At 43.3% G+C, this 26,115-nt stretch overlaps 1 protein-coding gene across 3 annotated transcripts in view; it reads left to right on the top strand.

Annotated features, from left to right (window-relative positions):
• Positions 1 to 282: 282 nt before the first annotated feature.
• Positions 283 to 26,115, top strand: part of KIAA1549L (KIAA1549 like) — a 414,360-nt gene continuing 388,527 nt past the window's right edge. For all 3 annotated transcript variants that reach the window (XM_060176625.1, XM_060176624.1, XM_060176622.1), the window contains exon 1: positions 283 to 1,028. In XM_060176625.1, coding sequence (XP_060032608.1) covers positions 794 to 1,028 — 235 coding nt within the window. In that variant the 5' untranslated portion in view covers positions 283 to 793. The remainder of the gene's footprint in view (positions 1,029 to 26,115) is intronic.

Genomic DNA, 26,115 nt, shown 5'->3' with positions numbered 1-26,115 from the left:
ATTTACGCACATTCCAACCCCCCTCCTTTTTTTTTTTCTCCCCCAGGCTGGATCTAGTCTCAGCTCCTCTACATGAACTGGAGGGGAAGTAAGAGGGTTGAAGTCCGCAAACCGGACATTCGCGGAGCGCGAACGGCCGCAAGGGGTCCCCCGACCTGAGCCCCGGCCCAGCGGGGCGCGCGGGAACTGGGGGCGCGCGGTGGCTCCGCACGGGGATGCGCGCGCGCGCCTGCCTCGCCTTCCTCGCCCGCTTGGGTGGCTACGTGCTTTCTTTGTCAATGAGACGCGGCTCAGAGCTGCAGTAACGCTCGGCCGGGAGCCGGAGCCCGAGCCCGAGCTGGAACCCGAACCCGAGCTAGGAGAGTGGTGCGGAGAGGCAGCAGCTGGCGGCGGGAGGGAGGGTCCGGAGCGCGCCCCGCGGACGCCGGCCCCGGCTCCTCGCAGCCTCGTCCCCTCAGTCTGCACGAGTCGGCCCCGGGGAGGGGCCCCGGGCGGCGCCCGACCCACCCTTGCTCCCCGAGGCGCACCGGTGCGCGGAGGCAGCACCGTGGGAACCCCGGCCGGCTCCCGCCGCGCCTCCATGCGGCCCCGAACCTTGCGCGGCTGAAGCAGCGGCTTCCCGAGCCCGCTCGGGGCGCGGCAGGACCAGCGAGCGAGTCGCGACGCCCGGAGCCCCCGCCCTCCGGCGCCCGGGCCATGGCGAGAGATGCCCGGTGAGGACCTGGGCGCCGAAAGCTGGGCTCCCCGGCGCGGTGCGGAGCGAGGCAGCGGCCTGGATGTGTGAAGCGTCCCCATGGCTCGGCAGGAGGCGAAGCCCCGGGATCTACGGGAAGCTGGCCGGGCAGCACGGGCTTCGAGGGAAGCTGGCAGGAGCCGGCCCGGGGCGCACGGGCTCTATGTGACCGGCCGAGGAACCACGAGCTGCCTGGGCGCGAGGGGGTCCCACGGTGCGCCCCCGCCGCCGCCACCGCTGCTGCTGGGACTCCTGCTGCTGGCGGCCCTGGCAGAGCCCAGCCGGGCCGACCCGGGTAAGCACTTGGCGCCCGCCCGCCAGCCCGCGGGGTTTCGGGTCGAGCCCGTCGGGGCCGCCACCTGATGGGCTGGCGGGGGATGGAGACATCTGTGCAGCTAGCTTTCGGAATCTAGGATTTTCTCCGCCCTGTGCTGCTGCTACAGCAGGCGGACGAGCTGTCAGAAATCTGTCTCCTGGGAAGGCACCGTTGGGCGGGGAAGTAAAGAGAGGGACATTCACATGTTACATGTGCTAGTGGTTCCGCAGCGTCGTTTAGATAAAGACACGGCGTGTCTCAACATGTGAAAAGGAAGGTGGTTTTCGTAGGACACATTACAGGGTGGGCATGCCAACTGTATTTTAGATTCTCCTTTGGGTGTTATCCACTTTGTTTTAACCGAAAAGGTGAGAGTTTTATGCAGTTTCCGTGTCGAGTTTCCGAGTAGCGTTCCCCCCCGCCCCCGTAATGGCAGGGGACCCCTTTTCTTTTGGCGTAAAAGTACCTAAAATAATTGTTTGAATCCAGGCACTTACCAGACAGACCAGACTGCAGCAGGATATATATCTCACATCTGACTCTTAGATTCCCAAGAATCTTCAGGAAAAAAGATTTCTGCAATTCCCTGCACGATTTTTGAGAAATGGGTGGCAACTCTGTGTGTGTGTGTGTGTGTGTGTGTGTGTGTGTGTATTCTAATAGGTCTTAAAACTTGCACAGTGCAGTTCCCATTTGTCATTGAAATAAGATTGCAAAGGCACTTGTAAAGGGCAGGCTTTGTTTGTGATGACATTCTGGTGGCCTCCTGGTACATTTCATTTATTAAGGAATATAGTTCTCACTTCAACTGATATTATCTTGTGGTTTTGTGACTAAGACTAATAAGGACTGCTTTCCCCCCCCCCTCCTTCCAGCAGTTGGTCTTTTCCTTCAAATTAGATGAAATTTCTGAATTACAAATGCACTCAGTGTTTTATTAGATAAGAGGGTTTCAGCTTGAAATACTTATTTTCAGTAGTTTAATTCAAAGTCCATTTTTCTTTGATTCACTTAAAGGGACACTGACATGAGGTGTCTACGCGTGAAAGTTACTGTCAAGGAATTTTCTGTTGTGACTACAGTGACTGTTAAGTTCAGTTATATTTGGATGTATGTCTTTCACTGAGAAAAGCCTCTGAAGAATTTTATCCCTCAATTTTTAACGCTTCTTGTAGTTATCATTGATGTGTACAATGATTAATAGGAAAATCCTAAGTTAGACATAATTGCTAGCACACTGATCTTAATTGGATCAGAAACACACTTTGTGAATCAGAGCCATAATAGTTTTTTAAAATGCTTGTATGATAATAACTTTTGGGTGTTGTTCACTTGAGTACAGATACCAAAAGCTGTTCCACCATCTGTAATATGTAAAACTTGGATTTTATGTTCTTGTTCAGTTGAATATCTAATTTCTCTTTTGACCTTTGTTCATTGACCTTTCTGCGTCTCTGACTTTTCTTGACTCTTCTTTCAGACTGCCTGAGTCTGACTTAGAGGACTACTGATCTGTACCCCTTACTTTTTTTTTTTTTAATGCCTTACCTTTGATTTTTATTATTTTCTTAGTGTGGTGATCATGGGAATCAACAGGAAAGACACTTGGACTTGAGAAAGTGAGAATCATTGAAGTTGATGATCCTCCCTTATCTTTTCCCTTTTCATTATGCTTGTTGGGTGACCCTTCTGCTGCTACCCTTGGCAACCAATTCCTTACAACCCAGCTCACCTCTGGGTCCAGTGTCTAACACTGGGAACCATGATGGCTGGTGGTTTGCTGCAGACTCAGTTTTATGTTGCTTCTCTCTCAATAGAAGAACTAAATACTGGGGTCCCTGTCTGGCCTCCTCTGCTTTTATTTGTTCTTGGTTTCTGCTCAAGACAGCTTTCCTGCAAGGTGAGTAAGTGAGTGAATCCTTGACCCAGTATAGACACCCTAAGGAATTTGTGTGAGGAAGTAGGGCCAGGAGAAAGGCTGATGTATTCATAGGAACTTTAGCTTTTACTAAGCAAGGTGGTCTTGAGCTTTTTCTGAAGGTCAGCTGCACTTTGGTGCTGCTACCCACCACAGAATCTGCCCAGCACTGACCTGTATGAGAAATCAAAAACCTGTGGCATTGGGAGTCTGGCGGTAGCGCAGCGGGTTAAGAGCATGTGGTGCGAAGCGCACGGACCTGTTTGAGGATCCCAGTTTGAGCCCCTGGCTCCCTACCTGCAGGGGAGTCCCTACACAAGCGGGGAAACAGGTCTGTAGGTGTCTACCTTTCTCTCCTCCTCTCTACCTTCCCCTCCTCTCTCCATTTCTCTCTGTCCTATCCAACAATGACGACAACAAGAATAACTACAACAATAAAACAACAAGGGCATCAAAAGGGAATAAATAAATAAATAAATATTTAAAAAAAACCCTGTGGCATTAAGATCCTGTTAAAAGTGCTTATGTGCTACAATTCTGTCATTTGCATTACTGCTGTTTCTTGCTTCCTAAGCAAGGCTAAGAATCTACTTTTACCCATTCTTCCAACCAGTCCAAACATTTGCACTGGTTGGAAAAAATGGGTAAAAGTAGATTTGTTTCTGGGAGATACTGTAAAGTTGTTCAAACCCTATCTCTCCTGAGAAGTGGGAGCTTCTCCTTACCCCATAAAGGGAAAACTGCTGACTTCTGTATCCTCACTCAGACTTTCTCCCCCAACTTCCACCTCCTTGGAACCCTTGTTCCCAGGTAGCGACTTCTGTTTTGGACATGTGTGTGTGTGTGTGTGTGTGTGTGTGTGTGTGTGTGTGTGGTGGGGGGTTGGTGTGGGAAAGAAGTTTCTTTATAGCAGTGAATTCTGACAGTCAGCCTGCCAGTCTGTCATGGGAGACCCCCCCCCCCCCCATGATGAAGTTCAGATTCGACTTCTTGGTCTTACTCTTGGTCTTCCATTCAGCTCTTGTCAGAAAGTGTTTACAATATGGCTGTTTTGTATAGGTACAGTGCTCGTTCCTTTATGTGACTTTACCTCTCTGAGCCTCGGCTCTCTCCCAGGTAAAATGGACAAAATAATAGCTTTAGTCTTGTTGAAGGAGATGATTTGGACCTAGGATGTCTGTCTTGCCCCTCCGCAGCCTTATACACATCATCACTTCGGAATCCTATCTGAAACAGATATATATCTGTTGTTGCTGGGGTTTCAATGCTGGAGGGTGACATTTTCAGCTAGATAAAAGGAAGGAGGAAAAGACACTACAGTACTGAAGCTTCCCTTAGTGAACTGGGGGCTAGGCTTGAACCTGCATGGTTGGCAAAGCCCTCCTCTCAGGTATCTCACCTCACTGGCCTTGCAACAGTTATTTGCTCCTCCATTCATTTAATGTATCTCAGGTGACTCACCTTTCTTTCTGAGGTTACAATAATTCAGGAAATAAACTCCTTCTTGGCAATCAGAAACCTGCACAATGCTTCCTAAACTTTCCACTACCTGTGACTCACAGGATAGTCCTGTTAATGTGCAGATTCCGATCCAGTGGGTCTGGAATGATCCCTAGAGTTCCACTTTCATAAAAATCACACCTTTGTTGTTGTTGCAGATGGCTCATTGACGCCAATTTTAATGGCAAGTGACTGTAACCAAATAAATATAAGTTGGACAGTGATAAAAAAAATAAATCAGGTTAAAGACCCAGGAAGAGGCTGACGTCTATATGGTGTGCAGCTTCACATAGGGACTATTTTCTTTTCTTTTATTCTGTTTTGTTTTTTGGCTCCAAGGTTACCACTGGGGCTCGGTGCTGGCACTATGAATCCACACAACCATTTTTCTCCCTTTCATTTTATTGGAGAGAAGAGAGAAATTGAGCGAGGAGGGGGAAGATAGAGAGGGAGAGAGAAAGACACCCACAGACCTGCCCTGCCGCTTGTGAAGCATCCCCCCTGCAAGTGGGCAGCCGGGGACTCAAACCAGCATCCGTATGTGCTTAGTACTATGTGTACCACCACCCAGCCCCCTCACATACAGACTTGTTTATAGTGAGCTGTGAGGGAAGGGCTCCAGGGGGAGGTGACATTTGGCCAGAGACCTACAAGTGGATATCTGGGGAAAGTTATTCCAGACAGAGGGGGGAATAAGTACAAAAGTCTTGAGGCTTTATTTGGATTGCAGAGGATCAGCAGGAAAGTCTCATAGATCTGAGTGGGTGAGGGGAAAAGTGAAAAGTGACATACAGAGAATCAGGGCCAGAGGATCAGGTAGGATGGCTTCAGTAGTGGTGAGAAGTGGTTAGATTTTGGACATTTTTTTTTTTTATGTGGCACAGGGTCTTATACATGCATATCACTACTGAATTATCTCCATAATCTAACTTTTTCCTACTTTGAGAATGAGAGGAGACAGAGATGGTGAGATAGAGACAGAGAGAGCAAGAAAGCACTACTTTATCATCCATGGAGTTCTTGTTCCTATGTGGTGCTGGAATTGAACACAAAGTCTCATAAAAGACAAACAATACTTTTGAGCCGGCCACAAGGTTCAGAATTTGGGCATCTTTTGAGGACAGAGATAACAGAACTTTCTTTTTTCTTTTCTTCCTTTTTTTTTTTTTGCCTCCAGGGTTATTGCTGGGGGTTGGTGCCAGCACTACAAATCTGCTTTTGTAGCCACTTTTTTATATTTTGAGTAGGACAGAGAAATTGAGAGGGGGATGGGAAGTTAGAGAGGGGGGAGATAAAGATAGATACCCGCAGACCTGCTTCCCCCCTTGTGAAGCAACCCCCCTGCAGGTGGGGAGCCTGGGGCTTGAACCAGGATCCTTGCACTTCATACTTTGTGTGCTTAACCCGGTGTGCCACTACCCAGTCCCAAAAGAATTTTTTAAAAAATATTTCATTTATTTATTAACGAGAAGATAGGGCGAGAGAGAAAGAACCAGACATCACTCTGGAACAAGTGCTGCTGAGGATCGAACTCAGGACCTCGTGCTTGAGAGTCCAAAACCTTATCACTGCGCCAACTCCCAGACCACAGAATTTTTTGATGGAATAGAGGTTGCGGAGAGAATGCGAAGAACCAGTATAGCCCCTCAGTTTTTAGTTCACATTCCTGGAAAGGTGAAATTTCCATTAGTTGAGATGGGGAAGCTTATAGGAAGGAGGCTCAGGGTTGGGCTGGGAAATTGAGTTGGCTTGGGGTATGTTAAGCTTGAAGTGGGCAGTAAACATCTAAACAAAGATGTCATATAAGCGGCTGAGCAAAGTAGTCTGGAATCCCAGGCAAATATTGGATCTAGAGATAAATTTGGTAGCTACCAGACTAGAATTGGAAACCTACAGAGTGTGTCTAAAGAAGTATCAAGATCTGAGCAATGAGCCCTGGGGCACTGCAGCATTGAACAAGGAGAAATGGGGGAGCAGCAAAATTGACTAAGAAAGACTAGACAGGGACTAGCTCTGGGTGTTGGGTTTGAAGATGTGGAGGCATTTGAGAGTCCTGAGAATAACAGGGGCAATCTTTAAGGCAGAAGCTGAACCTACTGGGAGTCAGGTGGTAGTGCAGCGGGTTAAGAGCGTGTGGCGCGAAGCTCAAGGACAGTGTAAGAATCCCCGTTCGAACCCTGGCTCCCCACCTGCGGGGGGGGGGGGGGAGTCCACCACAGATGGTGAAGCAGGTCTGCAGGTGTCTTTCTTTCCCCCTCTGTCTTCCCCTCCTCTCTCCATTTCTCTCTGTCCTAACAATGACAACATCAATAACAACAGTAACAACTACAACAACAATAAAAAAACAAGGGCAACAAAAGGGAAAGTAAATAAATAAAGTAAAATAAAAAAAGAAGATGAACCTACCATACAACCTGCCATCCCTCTCCTAGACATCTATCCAGGGAACACACAAACAGTACCCCAAAGAGATCTGTGCATGACTATGTTTATGGCAGCACTGTCTATAATAGCCAAACTTAGGGAACAACTCAGTACCCAAGGCAGAAGAGAAATCAGAGACAGTAAAAGACGACTCTTTTAATGTCTTTTCTGTGAAGGAAAACAGAGAAATACAGGAAATGGGTCATGAGAGGGTGAAGGTGGGGTATAGTCACATTACGTTCACCCTTTTTCTTTTTTCTTTTTCTCATTAAAGGCATGCAATGACAGTGGTTTACATTGTGTTTTTTTTTTCACCCCTAGACTACAGATGACCCAGTGAAATTTATTTGTAATTTTTACCCTCAGTGCAGTGTTAATTATTTGTGCTTCAAAGATACTTGCAAGATGTTCTGAACTTTGCCTCCCTCTTCTGCCCACATTCTCTACACAAAGCAAGGAAAAAGCTAGTGGGAACAGTATGCTGTATTGAGATAATTGACATCAAACATTAGTCTGCCATCCTCTCCTTGCTCCACACCCCTTCTCTAAAACTGAGCCTCACTGTGGAAGCATTGAGCTACTGAGATCCTGATGACAACCAGAGACTCTCAGAAGCCTGCTTATCTCAAGTCTTAAACCACTAGAATGTGATCTTGAGTGTCCAACGTGAATGTGCACACTTCCCTTTTTATTTTCATTGACCTTTAAGACTGTACTGTGTCTTCTTCCTCTCTTTTCCCCTCTTTTACTTATTTTTAAAACAAATGACAATGTGACTCTTTTCCAGACAAAAGTGAATGGTTGGAATGACCCTAAAACATTTTTGTTGCTTTACAGTGTATTCCAGGCTGTCTCTAAACACACAGAGGGACACATTATTTTAGGAAACGGGGTGGCTGCCTTAGATGGTGACTCTCTTTGAGGACTTCGGAACCAATGAAGCAGTTAGAAGTATAAATGTCAGTTATTGGAGCTGATGGAAAGGTGGCCACTTGGTCACAATGAATGGCCATATTCATCAATGGCAAACTCTTTACTGGATACTAGAGGTGGTGAATAAGTCAGGCCTGGCTTCTGTGTTCAGGTAGCCTGTCACCTGGGGCAAGAGACCCTTACCCAGGCAGGTGGAGAGCAGGGTGGGTGAAGAAACTCCATGAATGGGGTGAGCTGGAGGAATCTGGTAAGATGGAGTACCTGCTTTGTTCAAAGAGCCAGTCTGCTCGCCTATAGCCTGTAAGGGAATGCGAGTCAGACTGCCAATGCCTTGACTTCTCAAAAAACATTTTTTTTTTTTTTTTTGCTTATATCTTGTTTTCAAATGTCACCAGCTAATTCAGATTTTTTAAAAAATGTCATGTTGTACAAAGACAGCATACTCATGAGCCATGAAAAGAGTATTTCCTCCCCTCTTTTTTTTCAAAGTCAAGTTTATTAAGGGATAATTTATGTAGAGTAAAATTCATCCGTTTTAGGTATGCTGCATAAGTTTTGACATGAATCCACCACCATAATCTGGATAGCAAACACTTCCACCTCTGCTGGTTCCCTTCTGCCCTTATGCAGCCAGTCTTCTCTCTTCAGACCCCCAGTCCTTGACAACCACCAATCTATTCTTTGTCCATCTAATTTTGCCTTTAACTGGGGGTCATATACATGAAACCACAGTTATATGCCTGTCTTCTTTCATTTAGCATAATGCTCTTTGGAGACATAGATATTTTGGGGTGTGCGTAGCTCACAGTTCTGTCCTCATCGTGCTGACAGGCACCACAGTTTGCCTGTCCATTCACCAGTTAGGCATTTGGTTTGGGACACTTTTTATTCTCTTGGGTAAATACGTAGGCGAGGGACTTTGGGTTATATGTCAGGTTGTGTTTAACCTTGTAAGTAACTGTCAAACTCTTTTCCAAACTTGCTGTATAATTTTACATTCCCTCAGTAACTTTGCTGGCACCTGGTTTTGTCACCTTTTTTTTTTAAATTTAAATTTCATTCATTTTCAGTGCTTTTATAGTGGTATTTCACTGAAGTTTCAGTTTGCAGCCTTTTCTATCTCTACTTTTCTTTTTTTGAGTTTGCAGTTTTTTAATGACTGATGATGTTACTGTTGCATCTCTTCTGATTTGCCATCAGTATCTATCTTAAAGTGTTTGTGAAAATCATATCTTAACAGTATTGAAGTGTTTGGTCAATAAATAATCTCTCTCCACTTATTAAGATATTCTTTTTTTTTTCTCCAACATTATCACTAGGGCTTGGTGCCTGTACTACGAACCCTCTGCTCCTGGAAGCAATTTTTTACATTTTGTTGCTATTGTTATTGTTGTTGGATGGGACAAAGAGAAATTGAGAGAGGAGAGGAAGATAGAAAGGGGGAGAGAAAGATAAACACCTGCAGACCTGCTTCAGCACTTGTGAAGTGACCCCCTCCTGCAGGAGAGTGGGGGTGGGTGGGTGGGCAGGTATTGAACCCGGATCCTTGTGCTTGCTGGTCTTTGCACTTGGCACCATGTGCGCTTAACCCATTGCAGTACTGTCCAGCCTCTCCTTATTAAGTTATTATTTACTCTTATTAATGTCTTATAGTTTCCCATATACAAATTTTGTATATAAGTATCTCATGTTTTTCAATGCTTTGATACCCTACTTTGTAATTTTCCTACAAAAGTATGACATTAAGAATATTAATCTCAGGACCTAGTGGGGGTTGTATTGTTATATGGAAAGCTGAGAAATGTTAATGCATGCATAAACTGTTGTATTTACTGTCAAATGTAAAACATTAATCCCCCAATAAAGAAATTAAAAAAAATTATCCTCAGGAGGGGGGCCGGGTGGTGGCACACCTGGTTGAGTGCACATGCTGCAATGTACAAGGACCCAGGTTCAAGCCCTCAGTCCCCACCTGCAGAGGGAAAGCTTTGCAAGTGGTGAAGCAGGGCTGCAGGTCTCTGTTTCTCTCCCTCTCTATCTCCCCTTTCCCTCTTAATTTCTGGCTGTCTCTGTCCAATAAATAAAGATTAAAAAAAAGATTATTAACCTAAGGAACAACATAATTGACCCCTCTGTGGGCCCCTATCGGACTTGGCCCTCAATGTGGATCAATAATGGTAGGGAATGTTCCATTCTTCAAAGGGAGGTTGGATAGCATACTCTGCTTTTCACCCGAGGGTCCTAAAATTGGCGCAGCCTGGAATGTTCCTAGCCATGACCACGGAATGGGAGCTCAGACCTACAGGGATGCAGAGTTTAGATAGGCTCCTGTGCTGACTATGGGCCTCAGATTGAATCGATGAGGTTTACAGTTCGCAATATTTATATACTTTTCCCATATTTGGGAGCTACTCTCTTTCCTGATTCAGCTTTCTAGTCCTTTTTCCAATTATGACACCATCCCCTCAGATAATAGCTTAGGTCACCTGCACATTAGATGTCAGGCTCAGGCAAAAACTAGTTGGGTCATGGGCCCTTGGAATATACCTAAAGTAAACCTACTAGTTTTTTTCCAAAACAGAGACCCCAAATCTTCATCTGCAATATTCTTGCCTTTAGGTTCATGATTAGTCAACAATTTGTTCTGCATTATATCTTAATTATTTTTCAGCCACCAGGTTCCAGATGCTAGCATGATGCCAACCAGACTTCCCTGGGCAGACGACCCCAGTATGTGTCCTGGAGTCCCACCTCCCCAGATCCCTGCCCCACTAGGGAAAGAGAGAGACAGGCTGGGGAATATGGATTGACCTGCCAATGCCTATGTTCGGCGGGGAAGCAATTACAGAAGCCAGACCTTCCACCTTCTACACCCCATAATGACCCTGGGTCAGTGCTCCCAGAGGGTTTAAGAACAGCAAAGTTATCAGGGGAGGGAATGGGATATGGAGTTCTGATGGCATGAATTATGTGGAATTGTACCCCTTTTATTCTGTGTTATTACCAGTGTCTCCATTTTATAAATGATAATTTTTTAAAAAAAAGAATATTAACCTGTCAAGGGGCCAGGTGGTGCTGCACTTGGTTGAGCACGCGTGTTACAATATGTAAGGACTCAGGTTTAAACTTGTGATTCCCACCTGCAGTGGAGAAAGCTTCATGAGTGGTGAAGCAGGGCTTCAGACGTCTCTCTGTCTCTTTCCTTTTCTATCTCCTCCCCTCAATTTCTATTAGTCTCTATCCAAGTAAAAAGAGAGAGAAAGAATATTAACCTGATCTCACTGTGGTTCTTGGTTATCATTTCTCCTTTATGATTTGTGGTCTTCCAGAAGAGGCTGAAGCTACCTTTAATACATTTTCTTTTTTGCATATATTTCATTTATTTATTTATTGGATAGAAACAGAGATAAATCGAAAGGGTTGGGGGAGAGAGACACAGAGACACAGCTGCAGTCCTGCTTTACCGTTTGTGAAGCTACCCTCCTGCAGGAGGAGACTAGGGACTTGAACCTTGGTCCTTGTACATTGTAACGTGTAGTCCACCAGCTGTGCCACCACGCAGCCCCCTACTACATTTTCTTGTCCTGAGGGATACCAGTGGCCAATTCTAGATGTTTGGTGAGAGCATTCCTTTCAAGTCTGGGACAAACAGCCTGGGTGGGGAAAATTGCGTTGGATGTGTCCAGGTGAAAGGCCACCTCTTACTGCTGACCATGAAATCACTCCACTTCTCAGGGTCTTAGTTTTGTCATCTGTGTATAAGAGCCTCAGAACCTCCCTACTTAGCTGTATGTCACTCCCCAGCCTCTGAAGGCTGTGTATTTGAGTCCTAGGGTTTTTTTTTTTTTTTTTTTTTTTTTTTTTTTGAGGAACGGTATTTCATGTCTCTTGTGTGAGCTTGCCACCATCCATGGCAAGCTGTCTCAAGGACACTCATTCAGTTAAGGGAAGTGCTTCCATATATTTCTCTATCATGGTTTCAACCAGGTAAACACTCACTTGTCTTCAAATATTATTGGCATTTCCTAGAGTTAGTTACTCTGTCAAGAGAGTATGATGAGTCCTTTCAGACTTCTCTTCATATAAATATTGCCATTTACATCCATATTTTCAAATTTTTAAGAGTTAAAAGGTGCCATATTTATTTCTTATTTTTTCTTAAAGAATTTATTTATTCATGAGAAAGGAGAGAAAGAACCAGACATCACATGTGCTGCTGGTGATTGAACTTGGGACCTCATGGTTGAGAATCCAATGCTCTATCCCTTGCTTCATCTCCCGGACCACATATTTAGTATCTTGCTTTCCCACCTCATGCTTAGACTCTCTTCTGGCCCTCTTGAAAGTAAGTCCCCCCAATTTTTTTATGATTGTTATTTTTCATGAAAGTAAGTTTTATCATGTAAATATTTTAACTTCTCCCAGAAACATATAAGAGTCTTTACTATAAAAGTTTTCAACCACAAACCAGACACAAACCTACAGAGCTAATATATGTCCTGAGATATTCCCTCCTATTTCCTTATTGACTTCCTTTCCTGGAAAAGACTTCAGCTGATAGGTTAGGGGAATCAGGGGCCCTTTTAAAAGACCACATAAATGGGATACACACTCTGTTTAAAGCAATTAGTGTAGCCGTAAATAGGGCCAAGGTCATTGCTGCACCTGCCCTGTGTCTACACTCAGGCAAGACTGTCCAGTGCACTCTAACTGTGAGAGGGTATTTGGTTTTGATTTATATATGTTAAATCTGTTCCTAGCGTGAAACAAAGTCTTCCCCTGTTGGGACACAGAATGGCCTCAGTATTTAAGCAGTACCAGTAAGCAGTAAGTTTTTTCTTCTTAATATTTCTAACTGTATTCCTGTGATGTGAAATATGAAATTAAATGCCAGAATGAAACCAGAACTCCCAGACCTGCTCCTCCACTTCTGTCCTTGATAGTGAATGCAGCACCTTGCACTTGTTTTTTCATTCACCAAATGTCAACACAAACTTAAGAATGCTGAAAAAAATGTGAAGTCTAAGAGGAAAATGTGTTGAAAGTAATAGTGCAGCTTGTAAGTCCTTGTCAAAAAGAGCTGAGCAAAAATATCTCTAAGCCTACATCTTTCATCACATAATGGGTCTTTGTTTTGAAAAGACTAGGTGGGTTTGGAATATGAGCATTATTCTGTTTTTGGTTTCAAGTTTTACTTATTTACTGGGGAAGAAAAAGAAAGAGACCAGAGTACTACTCCTGCTATGCACAGTATGAGGATTGAAACGGAGATATTAGGTGTACAGAGCAGATTCTCTCCCCACTGAACTATCTTCCTGCCAGTGCTGTGAGCATTATTTTGAGTATGACTAAACTGAATGGAAGTGTGCTAAAACCCAGCACTGTAACGTTGCCTTTGTCAGTTTCCTGTTATTATTTTGTTAATAGTAAACGTGGACACACAGCCACCTGGAGAATCCTACAGAAGTTAAATTAAATTTTTTTTATTATCTTTATTTATTGTAGAGACAGACAGAAATCAAGAGGGAAGGGGGTGATAGAGAGGGAGACACCTGCAGCCCTGCTTCACCACTCACAAAACTTCCCTCCTGCAGTGAGGACCAGAGGCTCGAACCTGGGTCATTGCACACTGTAACATGTGTGCAAGTGCGCCACCACCCGACCCGATAATTTTTTTCTTTTAATTGCCACTGGGATTATTGCCAGTGTTTCATCCTAGCACTACAAGTCTACTGCTCTTGATGACCTTTTTTTGTTTCTTTTTTTTTCCTTCTATTTTTTTTTAAATTTGATAGGACAGAGAGAAGTTGAGAGGGGAGGGAGAAGTAGAGAGGGAGAGACAAAGAGAGACACCTGCAGACCTGCTCCAGTATTTGTGAAGCTTCCCCCCTGCAGGTGGGGAGTAGGGGCTTAAACCCAGGTCCTTCTTCGTGGTAAGGTACATGTTGAATTTGGTGCAACGCTGGCCAGCCATCAGACATTTTTTTTTTTTTTTTGGGACAGAGAATAATGTCTTGTTTCATTTACTTTATTTATTTATTTATTGGATAGAGACAGAATAAATACTTTATTTATTTATTTATTGGATAGAGATGTCTTGTTTCACTTTATTTATTTATTGGATAGAGACAGAAATTGAGAGGGGAGAGGGAGGTAAAAGGGAGAGACAAAGAGAGACCACCTGCAGATGTACTTCACCACTTGTTGAAGTTTCCCCCAATGTAAGTGGGACTGGGGCTTGAACCTAGGTCATTGTGCATTACAGCATGTGTGCTCAACTAGTTGCACCCCTGTGTGGCCCCTATTTTTCCATTCTTCTTTTTTTAAAGTTTTTTTTCCCCCATTTGTTGCCCTTGTTTATTTATTATTGTTGTTGTAGTTATTGTTGTCATTGATGTTGTTGTTGTTGAATAGGACAGAGAGAAATGGAGAGAGGAGGGGAAGACAGAGAGGGGGAGAGAAAGATAGACACCTGCAGACCTGCTTCACCGCCTGTGAAGCGACTCCCCTGCAGGTGGAGAGTCGGGGGCTCGAACCGGGATCTTTAAGCTGGTCCTTGTGCTTCGCGCTATTTTTTCCATTCTTATGGCTAATGTAGTGTATTTACTTTTTCCTATATGGAAAAAAACCACTAGATCTTAGCATAGTACTTTATGGTTGTTGAAATTTTTACTTATGTAAATCTGACTATACTTTTAAGAGAGAGTTGAGGAAATGATTTGGTAAAGGTCACACTGTGGTCCAGGGCTTTTTTCTTTTTTCTTTTATTTTATAATTCAGGGGATAGATTAGATTACCTATCAACTAGCTCAAGTATGGGACCTGAGGCTACTGGGGGCATCTATGTGACATATTTACAATAGGAATAAACTACGCCTGGGTCATGTGGACACTGTAATTAATTCCTAAAACTAGCAGCCAACATTTTTGAGTACTTGCTATTTGTATCAGCTCTTGATTCTCAGAACAATGCTTATGAAGTAGTTCTGTTATATCCTGTTTCCAGTGAGGGAACTGAGGCACAGAGTAACCTGACAGTAATGCTTCCAGTCTTCCCTATGTAAATGTCAGAGGTGGGATTTGAACCCAGGAAGTACGAGTCCACAGTCTTCACTCTGCTTCATTGGAGGTTTTCCTCAACAATAAGAGAGTGGTTTCGTTTTATGAAGCCGGTGTCTCTTGTTCTCTCTTTTTCTGCAGGCTGGATCCATCCTTCTGTTCTTTCTCTGTTGACTTTTTCTGCTTACCCAGTGTCTTGGTTCCTCTTTTACTAAACCTTGCATGGGATATTTATGTTGTGGTATTCACTACAGTTGGCAAGACTTTTCAGTTTATGAGCACACCTTCCAGTCTGAGTTCTAGGTCTCTATTTCGTAGGAGGAAAACTGGTCTGCCAGAGTTTGCCTAATGAGGGGTGTACACCCCATCTGCCCAGCAGAAGTCAAAGGAGAAAGGGTCAGAAATGACAAGGAAGGGGTGCACAGTTAACTTCCGAGGTCGACCCCTCCTTCAGTGATGTCCCTGATTTACAGGACTTGTAACTAAGGTGGTGTAGATGGGGCAAGCATCTCGAACTTTGTCCTCCTTCCCCATAGCAGTCAAGTGTTAGCAAGTTGGCTCTGTGAAAAACAATGACAAGTAGCATGATCTATTCTATTGGCCAGTTTCCGTGGTGTACGTACTCCCACCATGGCTGACTTTAAGCTGCTGATGTAACAACAGAGTTGGGAAGAGACACACACTGTCGAGTAAGTGCTGATGTGAACCTCTCTGTCTCCAGTCAGCTCACATAGCAAGAGCAGGGTGTCTCCCAGGAGTGTGTGAAGTCTAGGATTAATAGGCCAGCCAACTAGGTGGGTTTGTAATTGTGTCAAAGGGCACAGGATTTCAAGGTAGTGAGGGCAGAAGTTAGATTTAGTAAGTGCAGCCGGAAGTAGCTTGAAGCATGAAGTCCTCTAAGTGTGCAATCTAGCAGGCACACACTGATACTTTATTACAAAATTACAGTTCCCTTTGCCTGCATTGTTTTGCTTGTGACATATGATGAACCCTATCACTGGTTTTAAGATGTCAGACCTCCTCTCCCTCTCTCTCTCCCTCTCTTCTCCTCTTTTCTCTCTCTCTCTTTTTTTAAAGATTTACTTAGAGAAAGAGGCCAGGCACCACTTGTCTGTCTGTCTGTCTGTCTGTATAGAGACCAGAGTGTTACTCTGGCATATACAGCGCTGGGAACTCACACCTGCAAACACAGTGCCTTGCTTCTGTACGGCCTTCTCAATTCTAGACCTTCTTTTCTTTTTTTTTTGGCACTAAAGGGGCAATTTTTTCTTGCTTCCAGATGTCAGTACCTTCTTCTCGTTTGGGATTATTATTCACAGACCCTTCACCTTATGAGCCTTAAGACCTCTAGCCCACATGGTGACCTATTAGGTGTCTTTCAGTTGAATATACACAGATTAGTCTTGATTGAAGGTTTTTATTGATGATCATAGACTATCTCTCCCTTCATCTAATTATGTTAAAAGCCCAGAGAGAATCGTGACTGCCACCTTTCACAGCTTGTCAGCAGCTGTCACAGGTCTCACAGCCTCTTTGCTTCTCTCTTTACCCTTTGCATCTGGGAAAGGGACTGGGAGTGCTACTCACAGTTTTGCTGGTGTTCTGCGTCCTGCTACGTGATATGTCTGAGCCACTAACCAGTTCTCCCAAAAGATGATGCTGGCTCCTGGGAGATGGAGCGGAGCAGTGGTTGATAGCTTAGATGTCTCCTCATATGTATGCTCTACTACTGAGGGGAGGTCAGTGTCTGTACCTATAAAAATAGCACAAGTAATTTTTCTTGTAATTTCCCTAGGGACGTAGCAAGAGAAAACTTTTACAAGATCATTCTCCTCTGTTTCACTAGAGATTTTGCCCTAGTTGTGTTAGTCACTGGATCAAGAGTTTTATTTCGTGTAATCTCTATGATGACACTGCTAGATAGTTCGTGTCTGTTTTGTTTGGAGAAAGGAGGAAGCTAAGATTGGGAGAACATTTAAGAAACTGAGTGGCCTAAGGGCACATTCCTCTAAGTGGTGAAGAGGGGATTTTGAAACTAGATCTGAGAACAGTGTAAATATATAGGACAGTCTTCCTGCCTCTGATTTACTAATTAAAAAAAAAGTTTTTAAAATTCTTTTTAATATTTATTCCCTTTTGTTGCCTTTGTTTTATTGTTGTAGTTATTATTGATGTTGTTGTTATTGGATAGGACAGAGAGAAATGGAGAGAGGTGGGGAAGACAGAGAGGGGGAGAGAAAGATAGACACCTGCAGACCTGCTTTACCATCTGTGAATTGACTCCCCTGCAGGTGGGGAGCCAGGGGATCGAACCAGGATCCTTAAGCCGGTCCTTGCTTTATGCCACATGCGCTTAACCCACTGCACTACCGCCCGACTCCCGATTTACTAATTTATTTTATTTTACTTTTTAAGATTTTATTTATTGATTGATGAGAAAGATAGGAGAGAGAAAGAACCAGACATCTCTCTGGTACATGTGCTGCCGGGGATTGAACTCAAGACTTCATGCTTGAGAGTCTAATGCTTTATTCACTGTGCCACCTCCCAGGCCACATAATTTTTAAACATACAGAGGAGACTGGAGAGATATCTTAGTGTCTGAATACAGGACTACATGGATGAGGAGAGAGAGGTCCCAGGTTCAATCTCTGGCAGTGCCATATTGCCAGAGCTAATTGCTTCTGTGGTCTTGCTTCTCTCATACAAAAGAATAAATAAATAAAAACAAAAAATAAGTAAACAGATCTTTAAAAAATACGAGTTGGAAGTACTATGCAGTGAACCTGGGTCGTAGTTCATGTTTAATACTTTTCTCTTTTCTTTCATCTATTTGCTCTTTAAACCTTGTTCATTGTATTTCTGAGCCCTTTTGTAATTCTATCCCTGTTGCCTCAATTCAGGCCCTTCCTCTTTCTGGTCTGTGTTTTTCCCCAAAGCATACCTCCTAACTGGTTGCCCTGCCTCTGTGTTGGCCTTCTAATCAAGCTCATCCTCCAGCCAGATTTATGTAAGAAAACATAAATCGACTAACACCTTTAGTGACTCTCCATAAATGAGCTCAATTTCACCGTTTAGTAACCTGAATCCTTTCTGAATGAAGCACCTCCAACTAATACTGCCACCACCATCAAGGCTCGCAGCTCCTCCTAACCCCTCACATGCCCCATTACTTTGTATTCTTTCTATCCAGGACGCCCTTGTGAGCCCTGTCTGTGTGGTTAGCAACTGCACTGTCTTCAAGACTTGAGTCAAGTACTTCCTTCTTCTGGTAACTTTTCCTGGTGCTGTCTCTGCCCTGCATTTCAGCAGTCAGATACTGTCCTTCCAAATCCTCTTTCTCCCACCCACAACGATTGGTTGGGAAGTCTCCACCACTACACTATGAGTTGTTTAGAGCAACGGTTCTTGAGTGTTGCTTCAGGGACACAAAAAATGAATTAAACCATTTACTTGGGACCTGGCAGTGGTGCACCCAGTGTAATGTAATATTACCATGCATGAGACCCTGAATTCAAGTTCCTGGTCCTCACCTGTGAGGGGGAACTCCATGAATAGTGGAGCAGTGCTGCAGATGTCTCTCGTTCTCTCTCCCGACCCTCACCCTGTTTCTCTCTGTCAAATAAAAGAAAGGGGGAAAACAGCTGCCAGGAGTTAATTGTGCAGGCAATGAACACTTGTTCCAGCCCTTGTGGCCAAAAAACCCAAAACTTATTTATATATGGGAGTGGACCAGAGCATCACTCTGGCATGGGCGGAATTATAAACTGAAGCCAGGACCTAAAGCTTAAAAGTCTTGAGTTCTTGGCATTCCTCTATGCAAACACTAAGCTAGAAGAAATTGAAATCCAGAAATCAATTCCTTTTACTATAGCAACTAAAACAATAAAATATCTAGGAGCAAACCTAACCAAAGAAGTGAAAGACTTCTATACTGAAAATTATGAATCACTATTCAAGGAAATTGAAAAAGACACAAAGAAGTGGAAAGATATTCCATGTTCATGGGTTGAAAGAATTAACATCATCAAAATGAATATACTACCCAGAGCCATCTACAAATTAATGCTATCTCCATCAAGATCCCAAGCACATTTTTTTTTAGGAGAGTAGAACAAATGCTACAAATGTTTATCTGGAATCAGAAAAGACCTAGAATTGCCAAAACAATCTTGAGAAAAAAGAACAGAACCAGAGGCATCACACTACCAGATCTCAAACTGTATTATAGGGCCATTGTCATAAAAACTGCTTGGTACTGGAATATGAATAGACACACTGACCAGTGGAATAGAATTGAGAGCCCAGAAGTGAGGCCCCACACTTATGGACATCTAATCTTTGACAAAGGGGCTCAGACTATTACATGGGGAAAGCAGAGTCTCTTCAACAAATGGTGTTGGAAACAATGGGTTGAAACATGCAGAAGAATGAAACTGAACCACTGTATTTCACCAAGTACAAAAGTAAATTCCATGTGGATCAAGGACTTGGATGTTAGACCACAAACTATCAGATACTTAGAAGAAAATATTGGCAGAACTCTTTTCTGCATAAATTTTAAAGACATCTTCAATGAAACTGTTGTTATAACCGGGGCTCCTGTAGGCCGGGCTAGCTTTGCGGCGGTAGACAGAGACTCGAGGACACATGGCTGGGCAGAGAAGCTGTATTTCTTTATTCACGAACAACGATTCAAACACTAACCCAAACCAATCACCACACAGATCTGTCCTGCATCCTTCTCCTCCGGCGCCACAGCAAGAACTCTGGAAGTCCGTAGGGGAGGGGGTGGGGAGAAGGGAGAAGTGCACAAAAAGGCAAAGACTAAACCACAGTCTCTCGGAAGCATAGCAACAATTCTCCCTTTTCTTTTTAACTAATTGAGCATAGTATCAGGAGTGTGAGGTGAACAGAAACCTATATCGTACAGGAATTTTTAAAAAAGAAACTGGCCCAAACATGGAGGAACATGTAAGCGAGCAACAAGAACCAGTGTGCTGCCAAGGGAAGGCCTGAGGGGGCCATTTTTTGCCTCTGTGGGCAAAGCTTTAACAGCTAAAGAACCTTTGCTGCCTCTGTGGGCTTTTGCCTCGATGGGCATTTTTTTTTCTGTGGGCATTACCTAGCATGGGGGGCGGGTTATGGCCTAGAGTCCCAAGGCAGCTGGCTGCAGTCAGTCTTTGAGAAACCCAGCAGCATAAAGGGAAGCTGCTAGTTTTGTGCAAAGTGTCCAAGAGGTGTACCAGTGAGTCTGATAGAAGTGCCAGTCCTAAGCAGATGTCCACCAAAGAATTGCCAGGGGCTGAATTGTTGTACGTCTGTCTTGTTGGGGAATGTCAGCCATTGGAATTCTGCTTTTCTGTAGAGAACTTGACAGCTGCAATTCACTTACTTATGAAACAAAACTTGTAACAGGTTAGAAGTTTACCACAATTGATAACTCTATTACAATTGGAAGTTTTTTTTTAGTATGATTTTAAGGTTGTTTAAAGTTTAAACAATAAAATGTGGAAAGGTAAACAGAAGAACCATGGGAAAAAAAAACCCTAAGGCATGAGAATCATTAGCATAACCATTGTGCAATCTACCATTTCTAATTGAGAAGGATTTGAGAGTTTTACATATCAACAAGTCTATTTAACGTTTTGTTACACCCATTGAAGCTGGAGACACACCCTAGGTGTGTGCAGATTTTTTTTTTTTGGACTAACTTAGTTAAAATATATTCATTTTTAACTAATTTTTAACTCAGACTTTAAATGTAAGTTAATTTTACCTTTATGAGAACTATGTTGAAAACCTATTTCATTTAACTCTGTCTAGTAAGAATATAGCCTTAAAGGTACATTTTTTTGTATTTATATTTTTCTTTTTTATTTAAGAAAGGATTAATTAACAAAACTATAGGGTAGGAGGGGTACAACTCCACACAATTCCCACCACCCAATTTCCATATCTCACCCCTTCCCCTGATAGCTTTCCCATTCTCTATCCCTCTGGGAGCATGGACCCAGGGTCATTGTGGGTTGCAGAAGGTAGAAGGTCTGGCTTCTGTAATTGCTTCCCCGCTGAACATGGGCATTCTGGTCGGTCCATACTCCCAGTCTGCCTCTCTCTTTCCCTAGTAGGGTGGGTCTCTGGGGAAGCGGAGCTTCAGGACACATTGGTGGGGTCTTCAATCCAGGGAAGCCTGGCCGGCATCCTGATGACATCTGGAACCTGATGACTGAAAAGAGAGTTAACATACGAAGCCAAACAAATTGTTGAGTAATCATGGACCCAAAGCTTGGAATAGTGGAGAGGAAGTGTTAGGGGGGTACTCACTGCAAACTCTAGTGTACTTCTGCTTTCAGGTATATATTTTGCAGTAGTTTATGGATATGTGTGAACATATGCTCTCTCTCACAGAAACTGGTGTATATCTAGGTTTTGGGACTTTGTTAGAAAGTGAACCACCTGAGATGGAGTTAGAGTGTACTATGAAAGGAAAGGTCTTACCCGAGTAATGAAGCTGAAGGGTTGTCATTCCACACGTGAAGTCTCTGGACACAGTCTGAGGTGAAGCATGTTGAGGTGGCAATCGTTGCATTGGTTAGGTTGTGATCGGCAGATGCAATATTATTTGATATGGATTGGGAGAGGCATACGGGAAAGTGGGCCCTATCCAAGGGTTCCAGGACTGGGGGAAGTAGGGGCTCTATAGTGGAGATGTGAGGTTCCTGCTGTCTTAGGGTTCAAAAAAGACAATCGATAGTTAATGTTATCATCACATTAATTGGTAATTGGGTTAACTTTGAAAAGTCCTTTTGTTAGGGTTTGCTGTACAGTACCCAGTATCTGGTATATAGCTGTGCTATTGGTTGCTTCTGATCTACTTTGTCTAGGCTTTTGAGAGAGTCTGCATATCAATTACACAGCCTATATATTAAAAAGATTCAGTTTGTGTTTTGAAAAACTTCGAGACATACAATTAATTTTCCCCCTCATATTAATATTAACTAGTGATTTATAGTTAAAATATATTGATTTTTAACTAATTTTTAACTCAGACTTTAAATGTAAGTTAATTTTACCTTTATGAGAACTATGTTGAAAACCTTTTTCATTTAACTCTGTCTGGTAAGAATATAGCCTTAAAGTTACATTTTTAACCTTAAAGTTAATGTTTACCAAACTTTAAACACACACATATACATGGTCTTCAATACACAAGGAGGAAAACTTTTGTTACGAAGACATATATATCATTTTAAACACAAGTTTAAATCTATACTGTCTTAGCCGTTCGGGGAGTGCGTTGTCCAGCAGTGGCTTCTTGGGCAGCTTCACTTCTAGGAATTGCAGGTTGCGATCTCTGCAGTATTTTAGCTTTTCTGCCTTCAGAGCCGAGTTGGGGATCTCGACCAGGGGTCCCAGTTTCAGCAGGGAGCCCGCGGGTCTCCAGATGGTCCAGGATCTGTCCAGACTTCATAGCAGGAGGGTGGGCAGGTTGGCCATGCAGAAGGCGCGGGCCGAGGTGCCCCGGGGTGGCGGCCATGATAGGCTGCAGCCCTGCCTGCCATGTCTGCTGCCCTGCTCCCAGTGGCCGAGCAGCGTGGAGGGAGCCTGTGCCCAATGCCCCGCGCCACGCAGCAGAAAGCCGGCTCATGCGGGCTGGCGTTGGGTTCCTGTGGGCTGGCGTTGGGCGGAAACCACAGAGTGGTCCAGAGATAAATGTTCCAGAAACAGCGAAACACTCTCGTGAAGAAAGGGCAGAGGCCTTTGGAGATCTCTTCACAAGCAGAAGAGAAGGCCATAGTGCATAGGTAGCCAGATTGTCTTCACTTATCTGAGAGATGTGCAGGTCAGGTCCCACATGGGCGCCATATGTTGTTAAAGTTCGGGGCTCCAATTACAAAGAAGACTAAGGCAAGTATAAACCTATGGGACTACATCAAATTAAAAAGCTTCTTCACAGCAAAAGAAACCACTACCCAAACCAAGAGACCCCTCACAGAATGGGAGATCTTTACATGCCATACATCAGACAAGAGGCTAATAACCAGAATATATAAAGAGCTTGCCAAACTCAACAACAAGACAACAAATAACCCCATCCAAAAATGGGGGGAGGACATGGACAGAATCTTCACCACAGAAGAGATCCAAAAGGCCGAGAAACACATGAAAAAATGCTCCAAGTCTCTGATTGTCAGAGAAATGCAAATCAAGACAACAATGAGATACCACTTCACTCCTGTGAGAATGTCATACATCAGAAAAGGTAACAGCAGCAAATGCTGGAGAGGGTGTGGGGTCAAAAGAACCCTCTTACACTGCTGGTGGGAATGTCAATTGGTCCAACCTCTGTGGAGAACAGTCTGGAGAACTCTCAGAAGGCTAGAAATGGACCTACCCTATGATCCTGCAATTCCTCTCCTGGGGATAGATCCTAAGAAATCCAACACACCCATCCAAAAAGATCTGTGTACACATATGTTCTTGGCAGCACAATTTGTAATAGCCAAAACCTGGAAGCAACCCAGGTGTCCAACAACAGATGAGTGACTGAGCAAGTTGTGGTATATATATACACAATAGAATACTACTCAGCTGTAAAAAATGATGACTTCACCGTTTTCAGCCGATCTTGGATGGACCTTGAAAAAATCATGTTAAGTGAAATAAGTCAGAAACAGAAGGATGAATATGGGATGATCTCACTCCCAGACAGAAGTTGAAAAACAAGATCAGAAAAGAAAACACAAGTCGAACCTGAAATGGAATTGGCATATTGCACCAAAGTAAAAGACTCTGGGGTGGGTGGGTGGGTGGGGAGAATACAGGTCCAAAAAGGACCTAGTGGGGGTTGTATTGTTAAATGGGAAGCTGGGGAATGTTATGCATGTACAAACTATTGTATTTACTGTTGAATGTAAAACATTATTTCCCCAATAATAAAAAAAATTTTTAAAAAAAGAAAAGGAGGGGGAGTCAGGCTGTAATACAGCGGGCTAAGCGCAGGTGGCGCAAAGCACAAGGACTGGCATAAGGATCCTGGTTCGAACCCCGGCTCCCCACCTGCAGGGGAGTCGCTTCACAGGCGGTGAAGCAGGTCTGCAGGTGTCTATCTTTCTCTCCTCCTCTCTGTCTTCCCCTCCCTCTCTCCATTTCTCTCTGTCCTATCCAACAACAACAACAACAATAATAACTACAACAATAAAACAACAAGGGCAACAAAAGGGGAAAAATAAATAAAATAAATATAAAAAAAAAAAGAAAAGGAGAACACAAAGTGAAATTTGAACTGGGTATGGTGTATTCCACTAAAGCAGATGACTCTGGGGAAGAAGAGAAATAGAGGAGATGGAAGGGGCCTTATGGCCCTGGTGCATGATGGTGGAAAAGGACCTAAATTGGGGAGGGGGGTGAGAGTGTTTTGCAGACACTTGACATTGAAAGATGAGAAATTGCACCCATGTGTCAACAACTGTACTGTAAACCATTAACCTTTCCCTCAATAAAATGATAAAAATGACTACAACAATAAAACAACAAGGGCAAAAAAAATAAAAAAAAGTCCTGAGTTCTTTCACTGTGCTGTCTCCCAGGACACTTAGCATTATGTGCTTAATTCTGTTGGTAGGCTGGGGGCTGTCTCAGGAAAACAGTGCTAATATTTGGACAGTGCTAGTAGCTGCACTAGAAGGAAGGATAAATATGAAGCTTATTTCCTCTTCTCTCCTACTTTCAATATTTATCTGGGAATAAATACTATTGATGAGAAGATGTAATAGACTTTGATATTGGCTGGCTGGAAAGGTTAAAAAACAGCCTTTTTTTTTCAACCTCTGTAGTTTCATAAGACAAAAAAAATTGTTTTTTTACTTCAAGTGAGATTTCCCATCCTATAGGTAACCAATTTCATTTATTTTATACCCAGTTGTATATCAAATGAGTAGGGATCTGTTGACTTTTGTTTGTCATAAAAGCCAGTATCCCTTTTCAATGTCACCTTGACTTAAAAACATTTCTTTTTTTTAACTAATTACATGGAGGGTAGAAGGTTCGAGTTCTTGATTGTGACACATTTGAAGCAGTTTTTTTTTTTTAATAGTTATTGTTGGGATTCTCAGCGGGATAAGTTTGAGGGTAGTAGAAGGAGTCAGGTATTTGCATGTACGTGTTACCTCATAGGAATACAAACTTATTCCTCCCGGACCACTGTTTCCTTCTCTATCTCCCTTTCCCCTCTCAATTTCTGTCTGCCTTTATAAAAAAAAAAAAGGTTCCAAATGGATCAAGGACTTGGATGTTAGACCAGAAACTATCAAATACTTAGAGGAAAATATTGGCAGAACTCTTTTCCGCATAAAATTTAAAGACATCTTCAATGTAACAAATCCAATTACAAAGAAGATTAAGACAAGCATAAACCTATGGGACTACATAAAATTAAAAAGCTTCTGCACAGCTAAAGAAACTACTACCCAAACCAAGAGACCCCTCACAGAATGGGAGAAGATCTTTACATGCCATATATCAGACAAGAGGCTAATAACCAGCATATATAAAGAACTTGCAAATCTCAACAACAAACAACAAATAACCCATCCAAAAATGGGGGGAGGACATGGACAGAATATTCACTGCAGAAGAGATCCAAAAAGCTGAGCAACACATGAAAAAATGCTCTAAGTCTCTGATTGTCAGAGAAATGCAAATAAAGACAACAATGAGATACCACTTCACTGCTGTGAGAATGTCATACATCAGAAATGGTAGCAGTAACAAATGCTGGAGAGGTTGTGGGGTCAAACGAACCCTCCTGCACTGCTGGTGGGAATGTACATTGGTCCAGCCTCTGTGGAGAACAGTCTGGAGAACTCTCAGAAGGCTAGAAATGGACCTACCCTATGATCCTGCAATTCCTCTCCTGGGGATAGATCCTAAGAAACCCAATACACCCATCCAAAAAGATCTGTGTACACATATGTTCTTGGCAGCACAATTTGTAATAGCCAAAACCTGGAAGCAACGCAGGTGTCCAACAACAGATGAGTGGCTGAGCAAGTTGTGGTATAATATATATACAACGGAATACTACTCAGCTATAAAAAAGTGACTTCACTGTTTTCAGCCGATCTTGAATGCACCTTGAAAAATTCATGTTAAGTGAAATAAGTCAGAAACAGAAGGATGAATATGGGATGATCTCACTCCCAGGCAGAAGTTGAAAAACAAGATCAG

This window comes from Erinaceus europaeus, chromosome 17 (assembly GCF_950295315.1).
Source record: "Erinaceus europaeus chromosome 17, mEriEur2.1, whole genome shotgun sequence".
Classification (NCBI taxonomy): Eukaryota; Metazoa; Chordata; class Mammalia; order Eulipotyphla; family Erinaceidae; genus Erinaceus; species Erinaceus europaeus.
The sequence above is the reverse complement of the archived record's forward strand: the minus strand, read 5'-3'. Positions and strand labels throughout refer to the sequence as shown.